At 45.7% G+C, this 25,455-nt stretch overlaps 1 protein-coding gene across 6 annotated transcripts; it reads right to left on the bottom strand.

Moving 5' to 3' along the window:
• Window positions 1-790: 790 nt before the first annotated feature.
• Window positions 791-5,805, bottom strand: LOC123404499. 6 transcript variants are annotated; one of them, XM_045098430.1, is made up of 5 exons: window positions 5,608-5,805; window positions 4,979-5,408; window positions 2,100-2,268; window positions 1,705-1,878; window positions 791-1,141 (listed from the first exon to the last, which is right to left on the bottom strand). In XM_045098430.1, the coding sequence occupies exons 2-4, from the start codon at window positions 5,405-5,407 to the stop codon at window positions 1,709-1,711; spliced, it is 768 nt and encodes a 255-aa protein (XP_044954365.1). In that variant the 5' UTR covers window position 5,408; window positions 5,608-5,805; the 3' UTR covers window positions 791-1,141; window positions 1,705-1,708. The 6 variants fall into 6 exon arrangements, 2 of the variants coding, with proteins under 2 accessions (XP_044954365.1, XP_044954366.1); XR_006611819.1 differs by having other exon boundaries at window positions 2,393-5,408; XR_006611820.1 differs by having other exon boundaries at window positions 2,437-5,408.
• Between the last annotated feature and the right edge of the window lie 19,650 nt (window positions 5,806-25,455).

The raw sequence follows: 25,455 nt of genomic DNA, 5'->3' as shown, positions 1-25,455 counted from the left end.
CGGGGGTTGGGTTAGGATCGACCTGTGATGCCTAACTAGCAAATGATGTAATCTCTTGTACATATTTTTCTGCCTTCTATAAAGTTATGGTACGTCTTTGGCGTATCCTCGAAAGAAAATGTTTTGCTCTTTTTCTTCAAGAACTCAAACATCTCAGTGTCACCAGTGACGATTGTTTTACCATGACGAGTGACAACACTAGAAAAACTAGAACAACAATATAAATAAAGAAAGTAACAGCCAGTGACATGGATAGAATTATGTGATGGCTGACAGTATATAGTGAGAGAAGGACCGGAGAGCCTGATCAAATAAACAATCCGAACATTTGGTTCAAACTCCAAAGAGAAAGAGTACAAAAGGCTGAAAAGAAAGTGTGCCAAAGAGGCCGCACCTGTCCAGCGCCCAGCGTGCCACCCGCAGTCTCTTTGACGTGAACCTGGGAGCTGCATCATGCAAGAGTCGTGCGTATCTCGGAGCGACACCCATGCAAGAGTAGTGCGTGCCAAGCTATGTGTATGCGATTTGTAGCTACCACGAAGTCTTGCAAGACCAAGACTTGCCATGGTCTATTGTGACCATGACAAGCTTGACCGTGAAAAAGGAGCTCCGATTTTTCATCACTAGCTAGATGAATGAATCATGAATGTACCAGGTTACCAACCACCATTAGATTGCCTTTTGCTAGAAGTACTTCGATATTCTATTGCAGTGGATTTTGACCGTCGTGCACATGATCTTCGAGTCCACTGATCTGATCTGCGGTCTTGCTCGCACTAGAGTGCATTGCTAGACTACAGAGGCACTCCCTCTATTCCATAATATAAACATTATTACATCCAATATACTCATGATCTCTATTATTTTTATCAATTGTACCTAAATTGAGCTAGGAGTTGCTCCCTGGCATACTCAAAAGAAGGGTTATCATACACCCCAGCCCCATCCCTTGAAAAAACAAGGTAGCACCAAAAGAAAGGAAAGAGCGATGTGGTGGTTTTTGGTGCTCCCGCTCCTCTTCCAACTCTTCCCAGAATGGGCATTATGACACAGAACAAAAAGAAAATGATATAATGAATTTGTCCAATATTAACAAATGCTGCCTCCAATGTTGACATCCAATCCAATAGTAGTAAGCAATCTGTCAAAAGCAACCGAAATATTCCTTGGTGAATCGGTCAAAAACTTAAACTACACACACTCATATATTAAATGTAATAATGTCTAATATTATTATAGGACGGAGGGAGTATTGAGGGCAGGCCTGGCGCAGTGGTGAAGTACTCTCCACTTGTGCCAAGAGGTCTCCTGGGTTCGAACCAGCTTCTCTACATAGCACTGTAGCAAGGATAAGACTAGGTTCCTATAATCCCTTCCCAGACCCCACCTTGTGTGGGAGCTTCTATGCACTGGGTCCGTCCTTTATAGGACGGCAAAAAAATGAACTCGTTAGGACACATAAGCGTAGCATAGCATTTTTTATGAAAACGAAACACCCAGCATATGCGTCAGGCGCACACTACTAAATCTCCAAGAGGAACCAATCTGAGCTAAGCGCCAGGAATATACTGGGCATATTTTGATTGGCTAGTAAAAAAATTACATGTTTAATTACACTGATGGAGCCATTCTTGGTCAAACCATTGTCTTGACCAATCAAAATACGCCCTACATATCCAGTAGTAGTAAGGAGGGACAGGGTACCTTTTCAGACTGTTGATAATGTGAGCAAATTGGCTGCTAAACAGCCAGACCATAGACTAATTGTACACATCAGTGTGATCTCATGGCAAACCTCCAACACGATCAAGTCAATTCTGCTACAAGTGGCTTCCAAGTGGCTGAAGATTTTGGTGTCGCAAGCAACACCACAAAATCCTGAAGTATTGTAACAACATATATATAAATTAGTTACAAAAATGGGCGCATCAATCAGAATAGCACGTAGTGAAATCTCTAAAAATACTTATATTTAGGAATGGAGGGAATATGTAACAGCATAAAACTTCCAAAGTAACCCCTCATAGCAAAACATAGTAGTAGGTAGCAAATCGTAAAAATAAATGAGGGAAAGAAATTGCAGTTTTGCACTTTTGCACCTTTGTCAAGCTCCCAGACTGCTGTTCTCCATCCTGGAATACTTTCAGCGTCCTCATAGTATGTTATGTACTTCACATGTGGAGCCCTTGTCATGTTTGGAAATAAATCCTCACCATGATGGTGCTCAGCATTCATGGTTGTTTGTAAATCTGATCCATCATGTTCTGCCTGCAAAAAGAACACAGGGCTTACTAGGAAGGGAAAATTAACATTGTGATATACCACAAAAATAGTAACGACAGTTTGAATAGCCAAAACATGGATATTGACAATGAAGGCCTTCAGTTTGCACGTTTAGAACTTTAGAACAATAGCAGCAGGCAGAAAGTAGAATACTGTGGAGTCCTTGTTATGTTCACTTTTGGCCCAAGCCATTGCTTGCACCATGACAGGGACTTGTAGGATACCTGTCATGAAACAGCTATTCAGTTGCTAATGCAGAGTCATTTTATTTGTTCAGCCAAAACATAGGTAGTGATCTTCGAAGGATCTTTAGAAACTTTTCTGGAAACTGGAAAGTGGACATTAACTTTATGGGCTTCGACACGGAGCCAACTGTGAAAGCCTTCTGGTTATGGTGGAATAAACATTTTTAGTGGACTCCCTTAAATGAACTGTTCCCACACACTGCGGCTGAAGACACCAACAATAAAATCCCAATATTTCTACATATTTTGTACAATGTAGCATACTTCAAAAGGATATTTTTAAGTAAAATTATAAAATTATTTGTTGTTCAAATTTCTAGTTAGAATCATAACATAATGGCCGTTAAAACCAAAGAGAGAACATGGAAAGATACATAACATTAACTTTAATAACACATCCTGCAACACAACATATGTACATGTCAACTCTTGTTGATTAGTAACAATTACCTGGAACCAATACAGAGATAGAGCTATTTTCAGAACCAACTTTACATGTTTCAGTTTGCTAGATTCTCAAGTTCAAAGCAAAAGATTTCAGAACCTCTACTTGTGCCATGACCCATTGATTATCTACATTGCCAGGTACCATCATGATTTTCTTACAGTGTAGTAGTATCGGAAAAATGATCAGCTTTAAGGTTTGGTTTATACACATGGCATGACTTGTATGTCAGACAACACACATTTACGTAGAAATAAATTGCTCCCAGATACATGTTTCTAAACCAAGTGATAACTGATTCATGCTTTCGATTTCATATCCTCCTGCTTATCAACAACAAATGCCCAAAAATCTTTTACAGAAATACAACATGAGTACATCTGAAGTGCATATCTCTCTTCTTTTCTCATTTTTAAAATCTTCTCATGACATTTGACTGAATAACATCACCAGATGGATTTTGTATATACAAAATAGAATTTAGTATTTGTATAGGCTGTGATTTCATTCTCTACCTTTAGGCTTTAGGTATCTACTTCTAATTTATGTTACTGTAGTTTACCAAAATGCCCTATTAATAAGCTAGTTATTTGTAATAAAAAATGCCCATACATAATAAATGCAAGGCATCTGATGCATCAACATTTGCCATTACTTGATTGGCCAACAAAATTGCATCCTAGGATGGAATGTAGCAATGCGATAAAGGCAACCATGCCCGAATATTTCCTAATTATCGTAGAACCTTTCCTTGAATATACCTATCTTACACTCCAGTTTTCTTAACATTACTTGAAGTTACAATGCAAAGAGAGCCCCCTGGGGATTTTTCCTTAAGGAAAAAACCCAAAAGAGAACTGCAGAGACATTATTTCTTTTTTGTGATGGCGGATAAGATCAAAATATGTAAGTTGTATTAATCAAGATGATAGATTTTAATCCACATATATATTTATCATTACAAAAAATTATCATAAGTTTCTGAAACTCATAGTTATAGGCAGCCATGCATCGATCGATTTCTGCATTTGCAGAATTGACAATTAAGAGCTCTGAAAGTTCCCACATAATAACCAGTCTGTGTTCTATTGATTCAAATCATACTCCCTCTTTTTTTTATACAAGCCAATTCATAACTTGGGTATAACTTCGATCACCGATTTGAGCAATAAAATATATGTTACATGCCACAAAAAGCATACCTTGTTGCTCAAAACGATGGTAAAAGCTACACCAATTTACAAAGTGGCTTTATATAGAAGTGGAGGGAGTAATTTACAGATAGGACAGACACACATAGCTACACACATAGCTAGTATGCATGATATACAGCTAAATAAATGAAAACAGAAGGTGCATTTTTTTCCCTTGCTAGCTACATCCAGAACGCTACGGGAGAAAAAGACGAGAGTTGCCTAGAGACAGGACAAGAGGTAGTGTTTCTGTCGATGATACTCAGCTTGCCCTCATGATTGTACTCGAGACGAAACGTGGTCATGTTGAGCACGAAGCCATGAGGATCATTAAAGGCATCCTGGAACTCAAATCCATCTGCCACGTCGCAATCAACAAGGAAAAACTTGGAGTTGCCCAAGTATGTGAGACTAGCCCCTTCGGATTTAGACGCTTGATGTATTGGGCTCCACAGGTTTTGCGCATTGGAAATCTTCCAGCTAGGCTGCTGCATGGTGGTGGTGGTGCTTAGGGGGGGAAGTTGGCAGGAGCAGATGTAGCCATCCGGGTGTAACCCAACCCATGCATCTAGGTCTGCGTCGAAGTAACCTTGGCGGTGGAAAGGGAGCATCCATTCCCCATGGCGCCTCCACTCACGGTTCTCACTGTCAAAGGAGAACGTGCCGGTGCCGCTGCCATTTCGGTCATGCACAAACACGAATATGGTGCGTCTGTCCCGGTGAAGGGCGTAGGATACAATCCTTTGATGCTTGGTGAAGGGAGCTGGGATGCTTTTCCAGGACCAGTCAGTGCTTGGGCACAAAGAGCGTACCTCGTCCTCCTTGGCGGTGGTCATGACTTCGAAGGAGGGAGGCCGCGACGTGAAGTAGTAGGCAAACGCAAATAACATGTCGTCAGCTGTGACAAAGAAGTTGAGGGAACTGAGGAGTGCATCCGGGAGGGGATTGCCGATGGCCAGCGCCTCTGCTTCCGTGTCAAAGACTAGAGTTGCAGCACATTGGTTGCTGGTGGCTATAATGTTGCTGCCCAGAGCGGCAAAGTCCATGGCATGGTTCTTCATAGGCGACGCTAGCCGGAAGACAGGGGGCTCGCTCAGGTCAGGACTGTCAGCATCAAGCTTGCGAATGGTGAAGCCCCCGTGCCAGTCATCTAGAACAAGATAGATGCTCTTGGGTTTGTTAGCGCCGCGGTCGTGGTAGTTGGGCTGAACCTCGTCGCCCTGCCATCTTCGCTTAGGCATCCTACAAACCGGAGACAAAAGATGCGATTTTGGTCACATAAGGGCAATCGATCTGGTCTTGTGGGCGTCGGGACAGATCTAGATAATCCCTCCGTCCCGAATTACGTGCCTTGGATGTAGCTAGACACGTTTTAGTGCCGTATCTAAGACAATTGGGATAAACTGGGACGGAGTACTATTGGAAGAAGAAAAACTCATACCTCGAAACCAAATCGCGGACGGGGAGAGAGTTTGTAGACGGGATCACGAGTTGGTTCCGTGGAGGAGATAGGCGGCGAGCGAGCGAGCTTGCAGGCGGCAGCGGAGAACGGTCCAGCGGCGGCGAATAAGATGAGGCGTTGGCGAGGATCGAGCGGGTGGCACCGGCGGCGAGGCGTTATGGCTAGGGCGGGGCGAGGGGCGTCGGAGTATTTTATCTAGCGATCGTGGGGAGGTTCGGGCACTAAATAGGTCTAGTACTCCAGACCGAGTCGGTCTGGGGCAATGCTCTGCGCCGCCCGCGGGTCGAATCGTTCGGCCGGCGAGGCGCTGGCTGTCCCATCCGCTACGTCTTTTTTTTTTTACGCGGGCCGTACTGTTAGATTATCATGCAGCAATTTTTTTCAATACAATATAAATTTTGTCCACGACGTAATAATTTTTATCAACGGTTGCAATAAAAATTTAATTATAGCAAAAAAATATCTACGTGATTGTAGCAAAAAAATAAAGCTGATGATGCATGGTAACAAAATAAAAAAAAGGTTGTAGCAAAACAATCCGATGAACTCGGGTTGCAACTCTGACGAACGTGTATGCAACTTTTTTAGTGAACGGTTGCAGTAAAAAATGATGCCGGTTGTAGCAAAAATTAACACGGTTGTAGCAAAAAATTCAATGAACTCGAGTTACAACCAAACGTGGATGTAGCTTTTTAATGAACAAATTGTAACAAAAATAAAAAATGATTGTAGCAAAAATTACCACGTTTGTAGCAAATTTGAAAAAAAATTATTGCATATACTGACAAACCAGCGCGTGGGTCACGCGCGACCGGCCGAAACGTTTCATGTTGGTCTGTCGATCACGTGCCACTTCAGAACCGCGTAAATAACCCGCATTCCAACCTTCTGTCCAACTCGAACCACACCCCACCCCATCTCGTGAAAGGTGAAACCCACGGCCTGCTATGATCCACACCGGTCGCGCCCTATCGACCACCACACAACCCGCGACCCCCTCTCCAGATCCTGGCGGAGATGAGGATATGAAGAAGCATATGCACGGACGTGGAGTATTTGAGTCCGAGCTCAAATGCACTGGCATGAACAGTAGAATTAAAAACATTTCAAAAAATTCTGATTTTTTTTATGATGAACTTTGGCAAAAGTTCTAAGTGCTTGCAAAGTTTCAGCATTAGATCTGATTCGAGTAAGGCGTGACAAAAAAACAAATATGATGCTCTAAAAATGCTACTTTTAAAAGCATTTTGAAATATTAATATATATTTTTGTGATGTCTTACTCAAATGTTATCTAATGATGAAAATTTACAAGCACTAAGAACTTTTGACAAAGTTCACCACAAAAAAATGATTTTTTTTTAATGTTTTTGAACTGTTTTTGATTTTACTGTTCATGCGCGTGCATTTGAGCTCGTGCTCAAAAGGGCATTTTCCCTTACTCTAGTGTCAGCGATGACGACTGCTTTATAAAATAAAGAAAGTAACAGCCAGTGACGTGGGTAGAATCATGTGGCGGCTGACAGTTATATAGTGGGAGAAAGGTCCTGTTTGGATCCATGGGTTAGAGTTATAGTTGGTTAGATTGGATTGAACTAACCTCAAAACATCCAAACGAGAGGATTGAAGTTGGTTAGATGCATCTAACCCACTCAATAGAACTAACACAGCCAAGAGGTGCTTATTTAGGTTAGAGTTAGGTGGGATCAAGAAAAAGATACTTTTCCCTCTACCTCCAGCACACCAAATCCTGGTTAAAGGAGTCAAATGATTGAAAAAGTGCATTTATTGATAATCTAACCATGCCATCCAAACACCTCTTTAATTAAAGTTAGTTCAGGGTTAATACAGAATCTAACTCTAACATCTAACCGAGTTAGAGGATCCAAACATGACCAAGAACTGAAAAGCCCGATCAAATAAACCATCCGAACATTTGGTCCAAACTCGAAAGAGAAAGGGTACAAAAGGCTAAAAAGAAAGTGTGCCAAAGAGGCTACACCTGTCCAGCGCCCAGCGTGCCACCCGTAATCTATTCGATGTGAATCTGGGAGCGGCATCATGCAAGAGTCGCGCGTGGACCAAACTATGTGTATGCGATGTGTAGCTATCACGAAGTCTTGCAAGACCAAGGCTTGCCATGGTCTATTGTGACGATTGACAAGCTAGGCCGTGAAAAAGAGCTCTCATTTTTCATCACTAGCTAGATGAATGAATCATGAATGTGCCAGGTTACCAACCATCATTAGATTGCCTTTTACTGAAGGTAATTCGATATTCTATTGCAGTGGACTTATGACTACGGATGCAGGGCGGGGTCCCGCATAAGCCCGCAAAAGATGAAATTGGTTTAAAAGTAAACCAAATCGCTACAGAAAAGTACAACTAATCTGATCTGATTATACTGTGGAGCGGGACGGATCGGTGCCGCCCTACTTATGACCGACGTGCACATGATCTTCGAGTCCATTGATCCGATCTGCAGTCATGCTCATACTAGAGTACATTGCTGGACTAGAGAGACAATTCCTGTGTCCCATAATATAAGAAGTTATTATATGAAAATACACTTTGGTTCCTATGGGTCCTATATGAAAAATATATTTTGATAATTAATTAAAAAGTTAAAATAATTTTGAAGTATTTCTAGAGTAAACTTGGCTTGTTTTGCACCAGTATATAAATTTTCATGAAAAAAAGTCAACATCAACAGCTGGGCAAAAAAGTCATTTTTTTGTTATTATAGGTCACTATTCACACTATTTTAACCAAAAAATTATCTTTTTTTGAAAAGAAGTCAAAGTGTAATTTTCTTTTTATGAATTTTTTCTCACAAGTACAATGAAATATCAAATTTATTTCAAAAATATTTTTTTATTTTTTTTTCATTTTGTTAAATTGCTAATTTGTTTTTGTCCAAAATTTTCCATCCGTTATTACATCCAATATACTCATGATCTCTATTCTTTTTATCAATTTGCCTATCCTGCCTAGGTCTATAATTTTCTCTATCAATTCCCTTACTTTATCCTTACACATGAGGTTCCTACCTTTGATCCTAAATTGAGCTAGAAGTTGTTTCCGGGCATACTGAAAACTGAAAAGAAGGGTTATTATACACCCCAGCCCCATCCCTTGAAGAAACAAGGTAGCACCAAAGACAGGAAAGAGTGATGTGGTGGTTTTTGTTGTTCCCGCTCCTCTTCCAACTCGTCCCAGAATAGGCATTATGACAAAGAACAAGAAGAAAATGATGGAATGAATTTGTCCAATATTAACAAATGATGCCTACACATGTTGACATCCAATCCATGAACGTAGTAGTAAGCAATCCATCAAAATCAACCAAAATATTGCTTGGTGAATCGGTCAAGAACTTAAACTACGCACACTCATATATTAAAATGTAATAATGTCTTATATCATTATAGGATGGTATAGGACGGAGGGAGTATTCCATTACGAACATAAATTCACTGCCACAAGAATGGAAAGGTGTCTATAGTTTTTTTTTGAGACGCGGTTCTTTAGGTACCCATCTCATTAAAAAAAGGTCGAAGAGAGTTGCCCGGTTAATAATCGGAAAACCGGGCTAAAACCGTCACAATGCGCCCACCACAACAAGGCAAACAGGGCGACCTGGCAACCTACACAAGAACGCACACACGCCGCCAAGGGGAAGAGCTTCGTCGAGGTTGTAATCCGGCATCATCGTCATCACGCCTCCGCGAGGGCGACTCCAACTTCACCATCAATGACCATCGATGTAGCCTCCATCGCAGACGAGCGTAGAGGCCTGCGTCGGACAACGCCAAACAGTCCACCACACACGTCGGTGACCAGGCAGCTTCGACTCAGCCGACGAGCATTATAGGATAAAAAACACTGGACCTGCGCCGAGCCAGTGCCAGAATCGACCAGCCGTCTTCACGTCATCGTCGCCGCAAGGTTCCTCCTCAAACAGCTCCAACTTCAGAAGACAAGAGAGGCACGACGACCCCTTGAGCACGCCGGATGAGACCGACTACCAGAACCCAACAGCAAATCCAACTCCGCTTGAAGGGGCCATCATTTCCACACAAGAAGCCGTGCAGATCATCCACATTGTCGGACGAGCCCCAGCCGACTGCAATGTCGTGAGCGTCTAGCCCCTCGAGAGTGCAAACAAGATCCAAAGCTCTTCAAGACGACGCCCCCAAGGAGGAAGCGACGATGCCGACGCCGTCGTCCGACCCTACCGGGCCTAAGGTTTTCACCCGAGGAATTGTATCTGAGGGTGTGTAGGGACTAGGGAGAGAACTCCGCAACAAGATCGCAGCCACCACCTCCCGAGGCCGCCGCCCCGGCATCTCGCACCGGCGAGCCGCCGGCCACCACCCCAGAAGCACCCGACGACCTCCCCAGCGCCACCAGCAGACCGGACCCCCCCTTATTTCTTATTTTATCTAGCGATCGTGGCCACCAGCAGACCCGACGACCACCAGCGCCACCAGGTGTGGCCCTCTTATTTCTTATTTTATCTAGCGATCGTGGGGAGGGTCGGGCACTAAATAGGTCCACTACTCGAGACCGAGTCGGTTTGCAGATCGCGTGCTACTGCACTATGGGCCTCGCCTGCGCTTTTTGCTCACTTTCAGCCCTTCGGAACCGTGCAAATAACCCGCACTCCAACCTTCTGTCCGGGTTATTATCGAAACCAGACTCTTTATGTGCTAGCAATGCGGAATTAAAGTGCCGGCATATACATTACGGCTTTGCATTATATCTGACAAACATCCATCAAAGAATACATTTTTTGAAAAACTCAAAACAAGAAGAAAAAATAGTATATCATAGTATCCAAAGTCTTTCAACTTCACCTTCTTAGTCAACCCATGAAAAACTCAGTTTACCTCACCGCCAAATAAATTTAGTCACTAAAGAGCGATCAAAGACCGAACCATAATTTCTAAAAACAACACACACCACTATGGGCCACAGGAGCAGCAAAAGGCATGACATACACACGCTTGCAAAAAGTCAACATGGGTGTGCCTAGGGAACAGGTTGCAAAGATATGTTGCACACATACCAACATGAAGGAAGAACCCCCGTACGAGGCATGGCGAAGAGAGAAGGCACTCCGGTACCACCTTAAAGTTTGCCGAGATCCAACACCAGGTTTGATACTTTGTATGCCGTCGTGAGCACCATCACATCGCCAAATAGATCTAGCTGTTCAGAACCATGGTGTTAGACCAACTCTAATGGGGTGACCCATTTCGTCCGTTGTCGTCCGTTTGGGTCATCGCGGACACAAAAGTCGGCCCAACGCGCTGACCCAAACGGACGCGCGTCCGCTTGGCGTCCGCCTGGCGATTCATTCCCGATCCAATTTTGGGACGGATTTTCATCGACGCGGACACGAGACGGACGCCCGCGCGCGCCTACTCCTCTCCCCGGGCCCGTCGGTCGGTGGTTTCCACCGCCATTTCCCCCCAAAAAACCTCCCGCCGGCGCGCGCTCCCGCCACACGCGCGCTCCCGCCCCACGCTCGCCATGGACGACGACCTCGACCTCGACCTCGACGCCATCGCCGACCTGGCCTCCCTCGCGTCCGACAAAGGGAAGTCTCGCGCCTCCCTGAAGGCCGCCGCGCCGAAGCCAAAGAAGGTGCTGACGGCCGAACAACGGGCAAAGGAGTTGGCCAAGAGGAAGGACCGGAGGCACGCGGCGGGCGCGAGGGATGAATCCATCACGGCGGCTGCCGCGCAGGAGCAGCTCACCAACACCCACGTCGCGGCGGCAACGAGGGAGGCGCTCTGTATGTTGGGGTTAAACCCTAGCCAGCACGGCCTCGTCAACACCGTTGTGGCCCCGTGGTCAGCACCATCTCATCCGCCGCGGTCAGCACTGGCTCATCTGCCTTCCCTCGTGCGCTGCTGCCCGAGTTGCCCCGCACGCCGGCTTGCAACCCTGTGCCCAACTTCCACGTCTACCCGCAGGCCTCCCGCCTCTCGGGGGAGTGCTCGCCCAAGGTGAGCGTGGTCGCGCCTTTGTAACGACCAAGATGCGGTCCTTTCCGATCTGGGGGTCGAGGCCCCCGAATAGAAAAGAATCGCATCTAAGTGTTTCGCAAGCAAGTAAACATAGCTCATAATAATAATTACAGTAGACAATCTGGGATTCAACTGTCTTCTTATTAATAATACAGAGTACAACGCAGATACAAACAAGGTAGTTCCGGTACGGACTACAAAACAAGGAAAATGCTATGCTACCTGCTGCTGGCCCACGATCACGACCACGGCTCAGTCCTCTGGATAGTTCACGTAAAGGCGATATGTCTCCTCGTCGTACTGCCACGCCAGCTGGGTGCCGTCGGGATCATCTGACTCTGGGGTACCTGTACCTGCTGGAAGTTTCGGAGGAATCCGTGAGCCACGGGGACTCAGCAATCTAAGACCTTGGTACCAAATCTAATCACGTTATTTGGGTAAGGACGGGGTGAAGTGTTTCAAGCTGCTGCAACCTATGATTGAATAAGTGGCTAACTTACGCGAGAAGGAAGTGAAAGTGGTCTACGCTAACGATCGGGAATACTTGATCAGGAAGTGATCCTGAACACCTACCTACGACAATCATAACCCCACCGTGTTCCCGATCGAAGAGAGGTCTTCGAAGGGACAGTCACGGTTACGCACACAGTTGGCATATTTTATTAGTTTATGTTTAAGTTCTCTAATACCGGATGTTAACAAAATACTCCAAGTTGCCACATAACCGCGGGCACGGCTTTCCGAAAGATTAAACCCTGCAGGGGTGCTCCAACTAGTCCATCACAAACGAGCATAGGCCGCAAAGGCATCCTCTATCACGAATCTCGTGATCTCGTCGGATCCCTTAGAGGAAAACCTCAACTCTGGGTGAAACCAAAGCTTCACTGGGATTCCTATACGCAAGATATACCGCTAAGGCAAGACAAGACTAGCAGGACCTCCCGACGTGTCGACGACCCTGATAAGAGCCGCGTATCTCAGTCTCAGGACACGCCGGATGAGCACAGCATACGGTGGCCTGATAGACATCTCCCGAGTTGCCCCGGGTTGGCCCCGCACACGACTCAAGTTTGGACCAACGCTCATGAGGAGCACTGGCCCGGGTTGTTGATTAGAATCCTCGGGGTAGCTATTCCCTATGCAGTTTATTATTAAGTGATTAGCAAATTAACACCAAAGTTGGGTCCTGCCGGACAAGCCTTAACACTACGCGATTTATCAAGGGGGTCCCCATAACAACCCCGAACGTGTTAGGAGCGATCTTTATGGAATCAAACACCGGTAACCGGCACCTAAGGCGGCAACAACGGAACAAGACACCCGGCAAAAGGCTAGGCCTCCCGTCATTTACCAAGTATATAGATACATTAATTAAATAACAGATATTAATATAATGATATCAAGCTCATGTCATCACATGAGTTTAAATCACCTTCAACTAACAATGCTAACATGAGTAGCTGAGCAAGCCTACCTAGCCATGCAAGTATGCTAGGAAAGAGTAAGGTGTTTAGGCTCATGGCATATGAAGAGGCAATATATTTTCAGTGGTAGGCAGCGAGCAATATGACATGGAATCGAAACTAACATAACAAGTCTAGATATGGGATCAAGGTCATGTCATCTTGCCGGTGATATCCTCAGCTTGGAATGGTTCTGGATCGTCCTGCACGTACTCTCCTGACTCCACGCATTCGTTCTCCGCTCCCGGTGCTACCAAACACAAGAATAACAGCCAATGGACAGCAGCACCACAAAATGCAACAATTACATGATGCATGAGATGAAAGTTGAGCATGCAACACTATTTCTATCACTAGCACAAGCAAAATAGACTACAACAAGTTTCTGGACAGAACTTTGCACTAACTATCTGGACATGCATGGGAATGATATGAACAGATGCATCACGTAAAAACGGTGCAAAACCATATAAAGAACTTTGCAAACGGAGCTACGGATCAACGGGAATCGACGAAACAGGATATGAAGCCCTACGTGAAAGATTCAAGACCACACACACAATTGGCACAAATCTGGTGTTCCCAGGTTGCCAAGACATATATTAACCCAACATGAATGAAATGGAGCAAGGTAGAACAACACAACAGCAACTAAGCACAAGCTTTGAACAAAATGGCAAAACTACATAATCTGCCAGTTTTGCATCTTAGCTGTTTGTGAGCAACACGCAACATAGCTACAGGTCTTCAAATATGACAATAATATATGTGGCTGTTGCCAACCAAGAACACTACAAGCTCCAGCAAGAATCACAGCAAAAGGAATTAAACTATAGAAGATACAAGGCCACAAACTTTCCCAAAATCATCAGTTCTCAGGGACTTGGTGAAAATTCCTGCACCTGAGTTTCTGTTTCTGTCCTGAAGCTTTTTGACAGCAATCACAACACAATCTACTGGACTCCAAATGACTTGAAAATTGACAGGAAGCTTCATAAACATATCAGGTGCAAAACACTAGCACTGAACTAAGTCCAGTTCCCAACAGAATGACCAGCACATCCTCATCTACAGGGGAAGAAAATGTTTCCAGCATTCGAGACTTAGTGAAATTTTCAGAGTTCAAAAATCTGGAATTTTCCAGCCACATGCCCACTTTGTCTAGGCATAGTTTGCACACACATGTCACCAAGAGGTGATTGACACAACTATGGTGTTGAGCACAAACCCCTACTACTAACACACAAAATCCATGCCCTTGGGCTCCATCTATACCATGGAAACAAAGCCCAAACTTTCAACAAAGTGCAAATGCAATTCCACAAGGTATTCTTCTAAGATGACAATCACATAGGAGAGTTTCATGTGCACAATGACAAAGTGACATGGGGGTTTGAACCCCATGTTTGTGTCATGCACATCAACAACACCCACACCCATATCCCAATATTATTAGGTCAAGCACATCACAATGGGACCCTAGGCTATCAAGAGAGTATGCACCCCCACATATGTGCATGTGATGGTACACACTCTCACATGCATTACTAGGATCTTCCTAGGAATCATGTCTTACGCAAGGAGAAACCCCCACAACATTCTACTCTAGCTTAACTAGTAAGCTCCACCTTCACATGCTATCATAGTTGGCCAACTAGTGCATCACTTCACATCAAAACATGTGGTGAGGGGGAGGCACCCACACCCCACTAAATCAATGCAAACAACTAAAACTACAAGATCAACTTTGTCCCACTTAAGCTCGAAAGATGTGACCCAACATGAATAGCTAGTGCTTCTATCACCCCTTAAGAACAACACACACAAGAAAAACACATCATCATGCACAACTCCTACCAAGTGTACTCCACACCACTAGATGCAATCCACAAGGTTCACAATGCTAGCAATACAACAACTATTAACTTGCAAGTGTGCAACTCACACACAAAGGGATCTGCTACTAACTACACTAGCAGGGAAGAATGATTCAAAAACCACCTTGCTGCCCAAGCACAAGGAAGAGGAAGAACAAATAAAAGGCAGCAAAAGAAATAGCAAAAGCAAAAATCAGGGGTCCTGGGGATCGAACCCAGTACCTCCTGGTACAGAATACACCATCGAGCCACTGCACCACCTCCACTACTGTCGACAGGAAAGAGGAAGGAAGCAAAAGAACATGCTTCACTGGCCACCGTGCACCGAATCAACAAAACCAAAAATAGGCCGAGGGGGGGATCGAACCCAGAACCACTCATCAGGCACGCATGAGATCGACCACTGGGCTACGAAGAGATATCTGACAGAGGGGGAATCTCATACAGGTAAAGCTAATAGAAATCATCCTCTGTCTGTCTACTGGGAACGACAGCGACAGAGAACCTGACGGGCTCCCCTTACCGGCGTTGCCGTGCGGCGCTACCGGCGATGAGGGGGTTTCTCTGGCCACGACGCTGCTGTCGAGAGGGGGGAGGAAGCCCTCCTCCTACTACCATGAGTCTACCCACGAACTGAACCAAAAGGATCCCACGAAAGCTGCTGGCTTGGGTTCCAACGGGCAGTAGCTCCCGTCAGAGAAGGAGGCGCTCGCCCTCCCGATGCAGCGGCTCGTCACGCTGGGTGGAGGTGGCTCCTGCTGCTACCACTACCAACCGGCAGCAAGGCGCCAACACAACACCACGCACCCCTCGCCCGCTAACCATACGACGAACAGCAGCAGAGAAGGATCGAAGATCCTACTGCAGATCATGACTGAACCGTGGAGGAGGAGGCAAGGGGCGATGAACCTCACCTTGGGGAGAAGAGGGGGCGCCGAACGGGGAGGAGGAGCGCCGGAGGGGAAGAAGACGAGCCGAAGAAGTCGTCCCGCCGTAGACCGAAGCAGGGGAAGGAGAAGTCACCGCGAGCACGTCCTTGACGGGCTCGGGGTCGTCAGCGTGGCCGTTCTCTGGGGCTTCTAGCACCGGGAATGGATCGCAGGGATCCACCCCGAGCGCCTGGACATGGCGACGACGGCGAACGGAGGCGGGGCGCGACGTTCACCGGCGATGGCCTACTGCTCTTCTGTCTACTGTCACCTCTACCTTACCTGACAGAGAAGAGACGAAGAGAGATGGGGAACGAGATAGTGGCGGCGCGAGGTGGGAGGAGAGGAGCAACCCTAGATGAGGGGAGGCTCGGACGCCCAAATATAGGGGCCCTCGACGTCCGTGCCCACGACGCCGTCAGTTCTCCCTCTCTCTCACGCGTTGACGGAAAGAAGAAAGCGGGGGAGGAGAAGTAATGTCGTCAGGGAAAACGAAGAATGGAGGGGGCTCTCGCGTGGGCTCTCGCTGGAGGGAGCAGCTGGGCCAGAAGGAAGGAAGGAGGCCCATGCTGTCCAGGGAAAAAGAAAAATGCTGGGGAGGGAATTCCTATTTAGTTTTAAACACACAGAGAAAAATAACCCACAATATAAGTTACTGTGGCAAAACTCAAAAGGAAATACCTGCTGGACATAAGGAATTATGGCCCAATAGGGAAAAATAGGAAAGCAATATTTGGAGCTGTTTGAAATAAATGCAAAACAGTAATTAACTTACTGTTTTGAGTTTATTTGCACCTCTAAAAATCAAAGAACAAGCCAGAAAAAATGCACCTCCTCATAAACACATTTTATCTAACCACCAGACATTTTAGAATCATTTTTGGGAAGAAGGAATTTTGACATGGAAAAATAGGAGGGAAAAGGAGTTTAAATAGCAAGAGCTTAAAATGACTAGCACTCACTCCTACATTACACACACCATTATCACATGCATCACAAGATAGTGCAATACCACCACATAACCCTAGCAAGATCACATGCACTCACAACACCACAACACTACTCCTAGTAAGAACATATGCAACATGATCAAGACATGCAATCATAAGGTATGGCAAGGAATGATATGTTATGCATGCATGCAAGGGAAGTAAGTACTAAGGAACACACATGAAATCATGACACAAAATGATATCATCACAATCTCTGACAAGGTGGCCCCACATGGAAGGTTACAAAAAAGGAAAGTCCTACACTTGGGGCATTACAATCTCTCCCACACTACAAAGAAGATCTCGACCCCGAGATCTAAGACTGAAAGAAATCGGAAAATTCAGAACGGAGGTGATCCTCGCGTTCCCACGTAGCCTCTTTATCGGAATGGTGTGACCACTGCACTTTGAGAAACTTGACAGACTTGTTACGTGTCTTGCGCTCAGTCGCCTCGAGAACCGCAACTGGATGCTCGTGATAAGAGAGGTCAGGCTGGAGATCGATATCGTGAAGATGCACAGTGCGCTCGGGGTTCTTGAAACACCTCCGAAGCTGAGAAACATGGAACACATCATGGACATTTGCAAAGGTTGACGGAAGATCGAGCTAGTACGCGAGGTCGCCCCTCTTGTCAACCACTCTGAACGGACCAACGAAACGAGGCGCAAGCTTGCCTTTGATGCCAAAACGCTGCATACCCTTCATAGGCGTCACCTTGAGATAGACAAAATCATCAAGCTCATACGACATGTCACGGTGCTTGCTATCGTAATAGCTCTTCTGACGGGACTGAGCTGCTCTGAGGTTGTCGCGAATGATCCGACACATCTCCTCAGCTTCTTCTATCATATCATTGACAAGGATTTGACGCTCGCCTGTCTGGGACCAGTTGAGCGGAGTACGGCACTTCCTGCCATAGAGAATTTCAAACGGAGCCTTGCCAGAGCTAGCTTGATAACTGTTGTTATACGAGAACTCCGCTAAAGGCAGACAATCCTCCCACTTCATGCCAAACGAGATAACACAGGCTCTCAGCATGTCCTCAAGAACTTGATTCACTCTCTCCACTTGACCACTAGTCTGAGGATGGAACGCTGTGCTGAAGCGGATCTTCGTGCCCATAGCAGACTGAAAAGAGTCCCAGAACTTGGAAGTGAAGATACTCCCGCGATCTGATGAGATCATCATAGGTACACCGTGCAACGAGACAATCCTGGAGATGTACAACTCTGCCAGCTGAGCTGCTGAAATGGACTCCTTGACTGGAAGGAAAACGCCACCTTAGTCAATTTGTCGATGACGACGAAGATAGCGTCATTGCCCTTCTTGGACTTCGGAAACCCTGTGACGAAGTCCATCTCAATGTGATCGAACTTCCACTCGGGAATCGACAAAGGCTGCAAGAGGCCCGCTGGTCTTTGATGTTCTGCTTTCACCCTTCGACATACATCACACTCATTGACGAATTGAGCAATTTCACGCTTTATATGGGTCCACCAGAACGACTGCTTCAAGTCATGGTACATCTTGGAACTTCCCGGATGAATAGAAAGCAGAGAATTATGAGCTTCTTCCATGATCACCTTCCTGAGATCACCTTTCGGGACGACAAGACGGTCCTCGAAAAACAAAGTTTCCCTGGCATCAATAGTGAAACACTTATACTTTGGAAGACTCTTTCCCACACCAATCTTGACCTTCTTCACCATAGTATCAAGTAGCTGAGCTGCTCTGACCTGATCTTCCAAGGTAGGAGAGATCTGAAGGTTCGCAAGAAAACCGTGAGGAACCAGCTGAAGATTGAGCTTCCTGAAAGACTCAGAAAGACCTGGCTGGAGAGGTTGCAGAATCAGACTGTTGCAATATGCTTTCCTGCTCAATGCATCTGCCACAACATTTGCCTTGCCTGGCATATACTCAACACTCGGATTAAAATCCTCGAGCATTTCCACCCAACGTGTTTGCCGAAGATTCAAGTTAGGCTGAGTGAAGATATACTTGAGGCTCTTGTGATCGGTGAAAACTTCAACCTTACGCTCCAACAAGAGATGTCTCCAAGTCATTAAGGCGTGCACAACAGCTGCTAGCTCGAGATCGTGCACAGGATAGTTCTTCTCCGCAGGCTTCAACTGCCTGGAGGTATAAGCAACCACCTTCCTATATTGCATCAAGACTGCACCAAAGCCCTGAAGAGAAGCATCGCAAAAGACCTGGTACGGCTTGGAATCATCCGGAGGAGCCAATACCGGAGTGGAGGTAAGCTTCTCCTTGAGTGTATCAAAAGCCAGTTGACACTCTGGAGACCACACATACTTGACAACCTTCTGAAGAAGACTAGAGAGCGGCTTGGCGATTTTGGAGAAGTTCTCAACGAATCTTCTGCAATATCCGGCAAGACCGAGAAAGCTTCGAAGCTGCTTCACATTCTGCGGAGGTTCCCATTCAACAATGGCCTGAACCTTGGACGGGTCAACCTTAATGCCCTCGGCAGAGATAATATGCCCAAGATACACCACTTCTTTCAGCCAGAACTCGCACTTGGAAAACTTGGCATACAGCTTGTATTCTCTCAGTTTATCAAGCACCAACCTGAGATGTTTCTCATGTTCTTCCTCATCCTCAGAAAAGACCAGAATGTCATCGAGATAGAGCAAGACAAACTCATTCTTGAATGGCGAGAAAATATAGTTCATCAATCGGCAAAAAGTCGGAGGAGCATTAGCCAGACCGAAAGACATGACCGTATACTCATATGAGCCAAAACTGATCCTGAATGCCGTCTTCGGAATGTCTTCCTCGCGAATGCGAATCTGATGATAGCCCATTCTGAGATCAAGCTTGGAGAATACTTTAGCACCTTTCAGCTGCTCAAACAACTCATTTATGTTCGGAAGCGGATATTTGTTCTTGATTGTCTTCTTGTTCAATGGGCGGTAATCGACACACAGCCGTTCCGTACCATCCTTCTTCTTGACAAACAGAACACCACATCCCCACGGAGACGAGCTTGGTCTGATCAAACGCAAACGCTCCTGCTCATCGAGTTGCCTCTTGAGTTCCTTCAACTCTTCTGGACCCAGCTTATACGGCCGCTTGCACACTGGCTCTGTGCCTGGCTCAAGCTCAATGACGACTTCACGGTGCGGAGGCATCCCTGGCAACTCTTCAGGAAACACGTCCTGATATTCGCAGACTACTGGAACTTGCTCAATGGGATTGATCTCACCCTTTTCATTCAAGGAGAACAAGCAGATTGTGTCATCGCGCGCCGCAAATATAATCACATCCTCCGAAGAGTGGGTCAGTTTCACTTCTTTAGCTGCACAATCAATTGATGATTTGTTCATGGCCAACCAGTCCATACCAAGGATCAAATCAATGTCGGACTTGCCCAAGACAATAGGAGACGCCAGAAAAGCATAATTGTCCATCTTGATAGAAACATCCGGAACCCAACAATTGGAATTCATCAATCTACCAGGAGACACTATTGACATAGGCTTAACCAAATCTTGACAAACAAACTCATGCTTAGCAAAGAAAGGACGGGACATGAAGCAGTGTGATGCACCAGAATCAAACAAGACTTTAGCAGGAAAATCATTGACTAGAAGATTACCCATGATCACATCCGATGAATTTTCTGCCTCAGCTGCATTCACCATGTTGACTCGAGCTGATCTGGGGTTGAAATTCACAAGAGCGTTGCTAGGAGGTTTGCCTGGAGGAGGAGGCGGCAGACGGAGCTGAGAATTGCATTTGTTGGCATAGTGACCCTTCTGCCCACATTTGTGACAAGTGACATCTGCTGGCTGCCGGAACTGAATCTGAGGAGGCCCTTGCTTCTGATGCTGATATCTCTGCTGGAATCCAGGGTTGGGTGGGCGGGAAGAACCACGTCCACCTGAGTGCTTCGGCTGCTGAGAGTGCCGAGGAGGAGGAGGAGAAACCCAAAACCTTTGTTGCTTCTGAACCACCTGAGTCGAGGAAGAGCTGGAATCTCTGAAACGTTTCTTGGAGTTCTCCACCCTAAGCAAGGCTGCCTCTGCCCTGAGAGCTAAGTTATAGAATTTGTCAAACTCCTCAGGATCGTGCAAAGAGAGTGCTAACTGCAAATCCTCCTTCAAGCCACCCCTGAACTGGTATATCTTGCTCTTCTGATCCAGAACATCCTGCAACGCGTAACGGGCCACCTCGTGGAACTCAACATTGTACTTGTACACAGAATTGCTGCCCTGCTTCAAGCGCCTGAACTTCTCACGCATCTCCTCAACAAAACTGGAAGGAATGTAGTGGGACCTGAAGTCACGACAAAACTCGTCCCAAGACATCACCCTGCCACCTCTGGAGTCCTTAAGCTGCTGCCACCAAATAGAAGCCTGCCCCTTCAACTGGAATGTTGCAAACTTGACATAATCCTGTGGACGCACATTGCTACACTCAAAATGCTTGTTCATATCACGGATCCAATCTTCCGCATCAAACGGCTGGTCGCAAGAAGTGAACGTCCTAGGCTGGTTTGACAGGAACTAACTCAGACTGGCGAAGTGATTGCCACCCTGCTGGAAATTGCCTTGCTGATGATTGGCTCTCTCCTGGATCAACTGCAACAGCATCTGAGTATTTGCATTGGTAGCTGCCATCATCGCCTGCCAGGCCTCTGCAGGAGGAGGCGGTGGCGGTGGCGGAGGAGGAGGTGGAGGCGGCATATCGTCACGCGCTGGGGTCTGACGAGTTGGTGGAGCCATCCTGAAGACGGACAGCATATTAGTCCACAGAATAATTGAAGATATTGCTGAATCAAAAGACAGAATATCTGAATAGAACTTAGCATTGCACTCGAACAACATAGCAAGAGTGCATTCTCCAAGTAACAGACGACAAAATTCCGATAAGGCCACAGCAAACAAGTGTGAGCTAGAACTGCTCGGAACAAACATATGATCGAGATTTCCCAAACCTCAATCAAGCGTCTGTAGGAAGATAGTCCTATAAGATACTACCAGATATCCCCCCTATGAATTCCCGAAATAACTGGTCATGCAATCAGGCACCCGGATACAAGGAGTATTTCACACAACTCCTAAACTAACCCGTCACCTGTATCACATCCTTCAACACACAACCAACATCTCGGACCTTCGTCTACAACAGATCCTCGTGATCACAATGATACAAAGTGTGGTAGTACCCCTGAACAATCTACACCAGTACTGGGGACGTCGGGGTTATCTCACCACTACCCGTATTGAAGCAATAACGAACACCCTCCGTTCTTAGGTACTCGGAAATCTGAATGATGGCGATGTGCACGATAATCCCTGGAGCTCAACTCCCCTGATACTTAGAGCAGATAGGAGGCACCAGGACATGATTCCGTCACATTGAAATCATATAGATTTCGCAAATACCCGCGTGATCCTAAAAAAAATTTTGAGCGAGAAAAGGAGTAGAGTTAAAGATTTCCTAAGACGGAAGCCTCACCAGAGCAAAGAAGAGGAGAAAAATGAAACCTACTCTCCGATATAACTAAGACTCAAAACATTTACTAGACTCGACTCGGCCAAATACGATCACAAAAAGGCTCCTATGGTCGTAAGGCTCTGATTACCAACTTGTAACGACCAAGATGCGGTCCTTTCCGATCTGGGGGTCGAGGCCCCCGAATAGGAAAGAAGCGCATCTAAGTGTTTCGCAAGCAAGTAAACATAGCTCATAATAATAATTACAGTAGACAATCTGGGATTCAACTGTCTTCTTATTAATAATACAGAGTACAACGCAGATACAAACAAGGTAGTTCCGGTACGGACTACAAAACAAGTAAAATGCTATGCTACCTGCTGCTGGCCCACGATCACGACCACGGCTCAGTCCTCTGGATAGTTCACGTAAAGGCGATCTGTCTCCTCGTCGTACTGCCACGCCAACTGGGTGCCGTCGGGATCATCTGACTCTGGGGTACCTGTACCTGCTGGAAGTTTCGGAGGAATTCGTGAGACACGGGGACTCAGCAATCTAAGACCTTGGTACCAAATCTAATCACGTTATTTGGGTAAGGACGGGGTGAAGTGTTTCAAGCTGCTGCAACCTATGATTGAATAAGTGGCTAAATTACGCGAGAAGGAAGTGAAAGTGGTCTACGCTAACGATCGGGAATACTTGATCAGGAAGTGATCCTGAACACCTACCTACGGCAATCATAACCCCACCGTGTTCCCGATCGAAGAGAGGTCTTCGAAGGGACAGTCACGGTTACGCACACAGTTGGCATATTTTATTAGTTTATGTTTAAGTTCTCTAATACCGGATGTTAACAAAATACTCCAAGTTGGCACATAACCGCGGGCACGGCTTTCCGAAAGATTAAACCCTGCAGGGGTGCTCCAACTAGTCCATCACAAACGAGCACAGGCCGCAAAGGCATCCTCTATCACGAATCTCGTGATCTCGTCGGATCCCTTAGAGGAAAACCTCAACTCTGGGTGAAACCAAAGCTTCACTGGGATTCCTATACGCAAGATATACCGCTAAGGCAAGACAAGACTAGCAGGACCTCCCGACGTGTCGACGACCCTGATAAGAGCCGCGTATCTCAGTCTCAGGACACGCTGGATGAGCACAGCGTACGGTGGCCTGATAGACATCTCCCGAGTTGCCCCGGGTTGGCCCCACACACGACTCAAGGTTGGACCAACGCTCATGAGGAGCACTGGCCCGGGTTGTTGATTAGAATCCTCGGGGTAGCTATTCCCTATGCAGTTTATTATTAAGTGATTAGCAAATTAACACCAAAGTTGGGTCCTGCCGGACAAGCCTTAACACTACACGATTTATCAAGGGGGTCCCCATAACAACCCCGAACATGTTAGGAGCGATCTTTATGGAATCAAACACCGGTAACCGGTACCTAAGGCGGCAACAACGGAACAAGACACCCGGCAAAAGGCTAGGCCTCCCGTCATTTACCAAGTATATAGATACATTAATTAAATAACAGATATTAATATAATGATATCAAGCTCATGTCATCACATGAGTTTAAATCACCTGCAACTAACAATGCTAACATTAGTAGCTGAGCAAGCCTACCTAGCCATGCAAGTTTGCTAGGAAAGAGTAAGGTGTTTAGGATCATGGCATATGAAGAGGCAATATATTTTCAGTGGTAGGCAGCGAGCAATATGACGTGGAATCGAAACTAACATAACAAGTCTAGATATGGGATCAAGGTCATGTCATCTTGCCTGTGATATCCTCAGCTTGGAATGGTTCTGGATCGTCCTGCACGTACTCTCCTGACTCCACGTATTCGTTCTCCGCTCCCGGTGCTACCCAACACAATAATAACAGCCAATTAACAGCAGCACCAAAAAATGCAACAACCACATGATGCATGAGATGAAAGTTGAGCATGCAACACTATTTCTATCACTAGCACAAGCAAAATAGACTACAACAAGTTTCTGGACAGAGCTTTGCAATAACTATCTGGACATGCATGGGAATGATATGAACAGATGCATCACGTAAAAACGGTGCAAAACCATATAAAGAACTTTGCAAACGGAGCTACGGATCAACGGGAATCGACGAAACACGATATGAAGTACTACGTGAAAGATTCAACACCACACACACAATTGGCACAAATCTGGTGTTCCCAGGTTGCCAAGACAGATATTAACCCAACATTAATGAAATGGAGCAAGGTAGAACAACACAACAGCAACTAAGCACAAGCTTTGAACAAAATGGCAAAACTACATAATCTGCCAGTTTTGCATCTTAGCTGTTTGTGAGCAACACGCAACATAGCTACAGGTCTTCAAATATGACAAATAATATATGTGGCTCTTGCCAACCAAGAACACTACAAGCTCCAGCAAGAATCGTAGCAAAAGGAATTAAACTCTAAAAGATACAAGGCCACAAACTTTCCCAAAACCATCAGTTCTCAGGGACTTAGTGAAAATTCCTGCACCTGAGTTTCTGTTTCTGTCCTGAAGCTTTTTGACAGCAATCAAAACACAAGCTACTGGACTCCAAATGACTTGAAAATTGACAGGAAGCTTCATAAACATATCAGGTTCAAAACACTAGCACTGAACTAAGTCCAGTTCCCAACAGAATGACCAGCACATCCTCATCTACAGGGGAAGAAAATGTTTCCATCATTCGAGACTTAGTGAAATTTTCAGAGTTCAAAAATCTGGAATTTTCCAGCCACATGCCCACTTTGTCTAGGCATAGTTTGCACACACATGTCACCAAGAGGTGATTGACACAACTATGGTGTTGAGCACAGACCCCTACTACTAACACACAAAATCCATGCCCTTGGGCTCCATCTATACCATGGAAACAAAGCCCAAACTTTCAACAAAGTGCAAATGCAATTCCACAAGGTATTCTTCTAAGATGACAATTACATAGGAGAGTTTCATGTGCACAATGACAAAGTGACATGGGGGTTTGAACCCCATGTTTGTGTCATGCACATCAACAACACCCACACCCATATCCCA

The sequence above is a fragment of the Hordeum vulgare genome, chromosome 6H (assembly GCF_904849725.1).
Source record: "Hordeum vulgare subsp. vulgare chromosome 6H, MorexV3_pseudomolecules_assembly, whole genome shotgun sequence".
NCBI lineage: Eukaryota > Viridiplantae > Streptophyta > Magnoliopsida > Poales > Poaceae > Hordeum > Hordeum vulgare.
The sequence above is the reverse complement of the archived record's forward strand: the minus strand, read 5'-3'. Positions and strand labels throughout refer to the sequence as shown.